Below are 7,449 nucleotides of genomic sequence, written 5' to 3' on the forward strand. Positions count from 1 at the left end.
TTTCCTGTGTACCCACCACTTCCCATTTTTAGGAGCCTCCCTCACAAACGAGCAGTGCTCAGTCAGGACCAGGGACAGCTCCTGGTCTGCTCTTGTTTTCCTCCCTTTAGCAGGGTTGCTTTCTTTTCTGTCTCCTTAGCCATAGTTTCACCCACACTCCCTCTCAGGGACCCTATCCTGACTATACTTATGTCTTCCCTGTTCTTTTCCCAACCCCTGCACAAATCCAGAGTCTCCCATTCTTCATTCAACCTCCTGTGCCAGCTGGCATCAGTCTCCCTGTCACCTCAAACCATGAAAGCCACTCTGTCCCCCTTCTAATCCTTCTCTGTCCCATTGTCCTCTTACTCTTCATTTCGCACTTCTGGAATATGTGGACATGTTTCACATATTTTAGTCCCTTTTTCCTACCACATGGTGTCTGGATGTCTTCCCTCTCAGCCCTTCCCTCTCCTAGCACAACAAATGTAGTATATATAAGGCAGGAGAATGAGGGCTTCTAAAGCCCAGCCTCTAAAATCAGAACTAGCTTTTTTGATACGGATTACGCCCCTGACCTACTGTGTCTTATTAAGCAGCTAGTCTCTTCAAACCTCAGGGTTTTTGTTTTGTTTTGGTCTTAAAATGAGATAATTCTTATTCAGACTACTGTGGCCCCTGACGAATAGAAAATATTCAGTGTTCGCAGTTAGTCTCTTCAAACCTCAGGGTTTTTGTTTTGTTTTGTTTTGTTTTTGTCTTAAAATGAGATAATTCTTATTCAGACTACTGTGGCCCCTGACGAATAGAAAATATTCATTGTTCGCCAGAGTGACAGACCGCTGTGTGGATAAAAGCAAATGGGATATGTAAAGAACAACTTTATAAAAAAAAAAAAAAAAAAAAAAAAAAAAAATTTTGTAAAGTTTTATAAATCAGTTAACTTGAGCTTTGTGACAATCCTATTAAGGCACGGTATTGTTAAATCTCCCATTCTGCGGATAAGGAAACGGCATAGAGACATTCCTAGGATACAGAACCCTGCAGCAAGTGGCCAAACACGATATTAAAACCAAGACAGGGCCCGGGATTAGCTTAGTTGTGCTGCCGCCTGACTCGCAAGCACAAGGTCCCAAGTTCTATTCCCGGTACCAAAAAACCACGAAAACCCAAGGCAATCGGCACTGAGTTTAAAATTATGCAATATATATGCAATGCTTAGCGTGACGGACGGATAGGAGCTACTCACACTGGAGTAGTGTCTTAGTCGGTTCGAGAAAGCAGGGAGCAAAGGGGCTGAACCCGAGAGCTCCGCGGGAGAGCGAGACCAGAAAAACTACAACATCCATGGGGCTCAGCGCCTTTCTTATGGAACTTCCGACTCTCTCCGGATGCGGCCGGTCATTGGTTCTCTGTGGGTCCTGGAGGCAGGAATTGGAGGTCAAAGCAGTGCTGATTTAGGATTGGTAGAGTTGCAATCAGTCATGCCTCTAACCCGGAAGTAATATCCGCGGATAGCCCCTTGAGTAACGCAGAAGCTATTTGGAGTGGTTGGAGTGAAGTGGTTTTCCGTCCGTCCCTCAGAGCGATTCTGAGTTCTTGAAGGGCAGCTTCGGAGGGCTTGGCCACTAAACTGGACGAGGGAGCCCTACTACCTTCCAATCCGTGCCTCATGGAGTCTCCATTCAGCAGCCCGGCGGAAGCAGTCCTGAAGCGGGAGGCGGGCATCCCGGGATTGCTCACTCCGCTCGCTGACCTCGACCGAGTGTACGAGCTGGAGCGAGTCTTTGGATTTGTCCGCGACCTCGGCTGTCAACGGGTGAGGGCAGACTTAGGAGTGGTGATTCACTTCCTGGGACGGGTCTCCCAGAGGATAGGAATCTTGGTGAATTTCATGAGAACAGGGGGATGGGAGAATTGGAGTCTTGTCTCCTCAGAGCGTGGGCCACCTACCACTCATTCCGTGGAACAGAGTGGTCTTCTGGGACCAGAGACCTTGAGGTTGAAAAATTTCCTGTAAAGAGGTCCTTGGTGGGAGCAGGGGGCGTGAAGCTCTTCCTGATTCCATGTCTTATGCTTACAGGTGGCCTTGCAATTTCCTGACCATCTATTGGGAGATGCAGGGGCCGTGGCTGCAAGATTGGAGGAGAGTACAGGGTCGAAGATGTTTATTTTAGGAGACACAGCCTATGGCAGGTGTGACCTTAGGTTCAAGTGGGCTAGGCCTGGGGATCCAGGCCTCATGGGGTTTCCCTGCTGTTACAGTTTCTGCCTCCAGTGTTTGCGTTCCTCAATGGTGGTGGTAATTCCCCTCCTGGTGCTAGCACCCCTTAGTGACATGGTCTTTAATGTCACCATTTTCTTCACTGGCCATATTTCCCATTGATGACAGCAGTTCACCTGAGGTAAGGACCTCTCTCATTGATGATATCTTTTCTGCAGCTGCTGTGTGGATGTGCTAGGTGCTGAGCAAGCTGGAGCTCAGGCCCTTGTTCACTTTGGCACTGCCTGCTTAAGTCCCCCAGCCCGCCCGCTGCCTGTCACCTTCATCCTTGGCCAGCGTTCTGTGGCTTTGGAGCTCTGCGCCAAGGCCTTTGAAGTGCAGAACCCAGACCCTTCAGCACCTGTGGTGCTGCTGAGTGAACCGGCCTGTGCCCACGCCCTGGGTGAGGGGTTATGCCTATGCAAGAAGGAAGGGTGGGCCTGGGGATTTAGCTCAGTGGTTCTGCCACCTGCCTGACAAGCACAAGGTCCTGAGTTCAATCCCTGATACCAAAAATAAAAATTAAAAAAAAAAAAAAAAAAAAGGGTGGGCCTATGGCTGTGTGCCTTTATTTCCCATTTTATTATACTCCTGTAGAATTCTTGACCCAGGTCTTTGCTTTTGGGTCACATTTGGTCTCCTGGGGAAGTGGGAGCTCCTGCTTTGCCAGACTCCAATCCTGACCCTGCCTTCTTCTCTTCTAGAGGCTTTGGCCACTCTCCTGCGCCCTAAGTACCAGGACCTGCTTGTCTCCAGCCCAGCTCTTCCCCTACCATCAGATTCTCCCAGTCCAGAGCCTAAGCCCTTGGAGCATTTTGGGCGCCACTTCCCCCTGGCCCCAGGGAGGTGTCTGGAAGAATATGGTGCCTTCTATGTGGGGGGCTCTAAGGCTAGCCCTGACTCTGACCTTGACCCAGACCTGAGCCGGCTGCTCTTGGGGTGGGCACCAGCGCAGCCCTTCTTCTCCTGCTGCCCAGACACAGGACAGACACAGGATGAAGGTGTCCAGGCTGGACGTCTAAGGGCACGGAGACGGTATCTGGTAGAGAGAGCCAGAGATGCTCGTGTGGTAGGGCTGTTGGCAGGCACATTGGGTGTGGCCCGACACTGTGATGCACTGGCACACTTGCGGAACCTGACTCAGGCTGCTGGCAAACGTAGCTATGTCTTGGCTCTGGGACGGCCTACCCCTGCTAAGCTTGCCAACTTTCCTGAGATGGATGTCTTTGTGTTGTTAGCCTGTCCTCTGGGTGCCCTAGCCCCTCAGCCTTCTGGTAGCTTCTTCCGGCCTGTGCTGACACCATGTGAGTTGGAGGCTGCCTGCAACCCTGCCTGGCCACCTCCAGGCTTGGCTCCGTATCTTACACATTATGCAGACCTGTTGCCTGGTGAGTGGTAGGTGACTGGCTTAGCTGGAAACTTGGGGCAGCTGGGCCCTTGGGAGTTGGGAGGCCAGTATGGATGTGCTTTCTCCCTCCCAGGTTCCCCCTTCCATGTACCCTTGCCACCACCTGAGTCAGAGTTGTGGGACACCCCAGATGTGTCTCTCATTTCTGGGGAGCTCCGACCCCCACTTGCCTGCAGGCCATCAAATGATCCTGGGTGCTCTTCCCTGACCCCACGGCCTCAGCTGGAGCTGGCTGAGAGCAGCCCTGCAGGTAAGTATGCAAGTCTCTATTCCTGCTAAAATCTTTCTTTAGGACCAGCCCACTTTGTCTGAACTCCTTCCCTCTTTCTATAGCCTCATTCCTTAGTTTCCGGAGCTGGCAGGGACTGGAGCCTCGCTTGGGTCAGACACCGGTGACAGAAGCAGTGAGTGGAAGACGAGGGATTGCCATTGCTTATGAAGATGAGGGAAGCAGCTGATACCTTGTGGGGCCAGAGACACAGAAGGACTTATGAGTTGCTACTAGAATGTTTAGTCCTCCCAGCACTGACTTCTCATCATCCTACCAGGATTCTTGAAGGAGCCTGCATAGGGAGGGCAAGCCAAGAAGCCCCTCACTGAAGATAGCTCCATGCCTATCTTGTCTTGGCACTGGCACTATGCTCACCACATAGTGACTTAGTAAAATCGCTATTGCTTGACTGATGGAGGAAAGGGCTTAGAGACTTTCTTGAGGCCTTCTGGGCCCATCTGTCCCTGGTGCAGCCCAGGACCAGCAGCCAATCCTAGTTCTGGGTCTGCAGTTGAGGGTTTGCCCTTATTTGTTTGTTTGTTGGTACTAGGGATTGAACTCAGGCCCTTGTGCTTGCAAGGCAGGCGGTGGAACCACTGAGCTAAATCCCCGGCCTGAGCGTTTTACCTTATTAAAGGGCAGGTGCTACGTTGTCCAGACTACGTATCTCAACATCAGCACTGCTGACATTTCGGACCAGATAATTCTTTATTGTGGAGGCTGTTCTGTGTATGGTAGGACGTTTACTAGTAATGCTGGCCTCTGCCCACAAGACATGAGAAGTGTTCTCCTTCAGCTGTGACAACCAAAAATGTCTTCAGACATAGGCAAATGTCCCCTGTGGGGGATAGTAGCCACTAGACACATATTTAAGTTTAAACTAATTAGATTAAAAGCTCATTCTCTCAGTCACACTGATTTCAAATACACATATACATGCATGAGAAGACAGTATAGGTATAGGACATTTCCATCACTGCAAAAAGTTCTATTGGATAGTTCTGGTCTACACTGATTCAGACTTGTTTCTCAGGATACAGAAATTCAAATAAACCAAATACTCTTTCTCTTTTTATTCATGATGCACTCTGATGTGAATTGTATTTAAGCAGAGTCTTGTCCTGACAGTCATGTTGGGAAAAGAGACAAATATACAATGACCCCACAGTGAAACAGTGCTATCTCTGAAGAGGGAGTCCCAGTGGCAGCAGGATCCCATACAGATACCTGATGAGACCTTACAATATTAAACATAATAGGCAATGAAGTTCTTTGAAGGTGAGCAAAGTCTGGGGAGCAGTTACAGAGTGAGCTAGAAAAGAGGAAACTAATGCAAGGGCAGTGAGGCTGGGGTGTGGCTGTCAGGTTTAAGCGATAGTAAGGACTATGCAGCCAGAGGGAGAAGAGTGGAGTGTTCCTTCCCCAGCACCAGGGTGGAAAATAAGGAATGTGGAGAGTTGCACTGGTAGGCCATTGTAGGAATTTTGGCTTTACTGAGTAAAATGAGACCACAAGGCATTTAAACAGGAAAGTGATGAGATCTTACGGAAACTTTACAAGGCTCGCCAGCGTCGTGGGATCCCAGAGGACGCCCGCCACCCTCCTGTGTGAGGGAAGGCATCCTGTAAGAATGACCTCTAAGGGCCAGGAGTTGATGGCCGGCAGTGGACTAGGGCAAACAGGCCTGCTTCAGGCAGGGGAAGCAGTCTGACACCTCCCTGGTTGCCAGGGAGCAGGCGGAGGGATCATCGCTGTTTCGAGGCCAGACACCAGGGAGAGAAATCCCTGAGGTTTCCGGAGCCTCTTTGAGGCGCTACTACAAGTACCACAATGCTTCGCGCGAGTCGACAGCCGCTCAGGGCCCTGTGTGGGGTCACGTGGGTTTAGCGTGTCACGTGGGCGCATCACGTGATGCTGCGGGACTGGCGGACAGACTGCGGGGCAAACGGTGGACCCAGGGACGCGGTTTAGCTGTGTCCACCGATCCGATCCCCGCCGACGTCGTCGTCATGACGGGGCTAGCGCTGCTGTACTCCGGGGTCTTCGTGACCTTCTGGGCCTGCGTGCTCGTTGTGGGTGAGGCCGGGCCCTGGCGGGGGCAGCTTCGGAGGGGGGCCGTACTAGAGTCCCCGAGGGAAGGGGCCAGCAGGAGTACCGGGCCCCAGCACGTCCCTCTGTCCCGGGCTCGGACTTGCTCCCCGCCTCTCGGGGCTTCTGATTCCAACCGAAGAGGCTAGGGCTCCAGCTGCTTGAGGAGGGTCTCTGGCCGCGGTAGGTGGGTCGCTGGCTGCGGCAGGTGGGGGCCGCGACAGGAGCACTAGCCCCGTTCTTCCTTTACCGCCATCTCTTGCATCTCCTTACTTTTGTCCTATTCTTGTTCTCGGCTGGCCTGCTTGGGTCACAAGCCGGTAGCTCCGGTTCCTGTTTCTGTCGTTTCGCCCTTCCCCATTCACAGTGTTTTGGGTAAACAGCGGCTTGGACTGGGCCGGCAGGATCCGGTTGCTCCTGGAAGGAGCGCCTGCTCCTTCCCTCCTTTTCTCCAGGGTATTTAGGCCTACTGGGCCTTGCCCGTGGAGGGGCTTGGGTCGTGGTGTCATTGAGGGAGCTGTGTTACTGAGGGAGTGACAGAAAATGGAAGCGGGGGGTGCAGTCTGAGGACTGTCTCTTGACTTGGATGTAGGAGGCCGGTGAGCTGGGCATTACTTATCTAGGCTGGGGAGCTTCTCTCTAGAGAGCAGCCCGTAACTTTTTTTTCTCACTGCTGCAGGAATCTGCTACACCATTTTTGACCTGGGCTTCCGCTTTGATGTGGCATGGTAAGAGAGGTCTCCACTAATATCTGCTGTCTAGGACATGGACATTTGAGAGATATGAAGTCTGTTGTTGCAGCATCTGGAATTGGTGGGGCTGGGAGGGTGGGAGGCCAAAGGTTTTGTGTCCCCTTTCTAGCCAGAGCTGGATTGATTTCTTCCCTGTTTCTACACCAGGTTCCTGACTGAGACTTCCCCCTTTATGTGGTCAAACCTGGGCATTGGTCTGGCAATCTCCCTGTCTGTGGTTGGGGCAGCCTGGTGAGTATTGGGATGGTGGGACAGAGGGGAGACAATGAGTCATGACAGGTGGCATCATTGGGTTTTTAGTCATCCTGGGAACAGTGACAGATTGGGCTCTGCTCATCAGTTCCTTTCATTTCCACCAGGGGCATCTATATTACCGGCTCCTCCATCATTGGTGGAGGTGTGAAGGCCCCTAGAATCAAGACCAAGAACCTGGTCAGGTACGTGTATGTGCAGCTGGGCATGGTGGTGTATGCCTGTAATCCTAGCAATTGAGAGGCTGAGGCAGGAGGATCTCCATGAGTTGTAGGCCAGTGTGAACTACATAGCAAGACCCTGTTATGAAAACAACAACAAAAACATCTGTATGGGGCTGGGGATTTAGCTCAGTGGTTCCACTGTCTACCTTGCAAATGCAAGGCCCCAAGTTTGATCCCCAGTACCAAAAAAAAAAAAAAAAAACAAAAAAAAC

General features: G+C 51.6%; 2 protein-coding genes across 5 annotated transcripts in view; both read left to right on the forward strand.

Annotated features, from left to right (window-relative positions):
- Positions 1 to 925: 925 nt before the first annotated feature.
- On the forward strand, positions 926 to 4,995 carry Dph2 (diphthamide biosynthesis 2). Of its 3 annotated transcripts, none has more exons than XM_010634648.3 (6): positions 926 to 1,798; positions 2,063 to 2,175; positions 2,422 to 2,645; positions 2,947 to 3,630; positions 3,724 to 3,900; positions 3,984 to 4,995. In XM_010634648.3, exons 1-6 carry the CDS (start codon positions 1,652 to 1,654, stop codon positions 4,106 to 4,108), a joined length of 1,470 nt encoding a protein of 489 aa, XP_010632950.1. In that variant the 5' UTR covers positions 926 to 1,651; the 3' UTR covers positions 4,109 to 4,995. The 3 variants fall into 3 exon arrangements, with proteins under 3 accessions (XP_010632950.1, XP_010632955.1, XP_019064747.1); XM_010634653.3 differs by lacking the exon at positions 926 to 1,798 and adding an exon at positions 1,824 to 1,980; XM_019209202.1 differs by lacking the exons at positions 926 to 1,798; positions 2,422 to 2,645 and having other exon boundaries at positions 2,093 to 2,175.
- Positions 4,996 to 5,797: 802 nt separating this feature from the next.
- Atp6v0b (ATPase H+ transporting V0 subunit b) overlaps positions 5,798 to 7,449 on the forward strand; it is a 3,517-nt gene continuing 1,865 nt past the window's right edge. Inside the window, exons 1-4 of one of the 2 annotated variants that reach the window (XM_010634657.3) lie at positions 5,798 to 5,997; positions 6,689 to 6,737; positions 6,909 to 6,992; positions 7,121 to 7,198. In XM_010634657.3, the coding sequence (XP_010632959.1) occupies positions 5,931 to 5,997; positions 6,689 to 6,737; positions 6,909 to 6,992; positions 7,121 to 7,198 (278 nt within the window). In that variant the 5' untranslated portion in view covers positions 5,798 to 5,930. The remainder of the gene's footprint in view (positions 5,998 to 6,688; positions 6,738 to 6,908; positions 6,993 to 7,120; positions 7,199 to 7,449) is intronic. The other variant, XM_010634664.2, reaches the window with a different exon arrangement.

This window comes from Fukomys damarensis, unplaced genomic scaffold, assembly GCF_012274545.1.
Source record: "Fukomys damarensis isolate Sample0158 unplaced genomic scaffold, DMR_v1.0_HiC HiC_scaffold_23, whole genome shotgun sequence".
Lineage (NCBI taxonomy): Eukaryota > Metazoa > Chordata > Mammalia > Rodentia > Bathyergidae > Fukomys > Fukomys damarensis.

What these genes read in the sequence shown, in the direction of transcription:
- Dph2 (XM_010634648.3), top strand. Translation starts at nt 1,652, where the DNA reads ATGGAGTCTCCATTCAGCAGCCCGGCGGAAGCAGTCCTGAAGCGGGAG. An exon ending in GGAGACACAGCCTATGGCAG is followed by an intron (nt 2,176 to 2,421) that starts GTGTGACCTTAG and finishes TCTTTTCTGCAG; the next exon opens with CTGCTGTGTGGATGTGCTAG. An exon ending in GGCTGAGAGCAGCCCTGCAG is followed by an intron (nt 3,901 to 3,983) that starts GTAAGTATGCAA and finishes CTCTTTCTATAG; the next exon opens with CCTCATTCCTTAGTTTCCGG.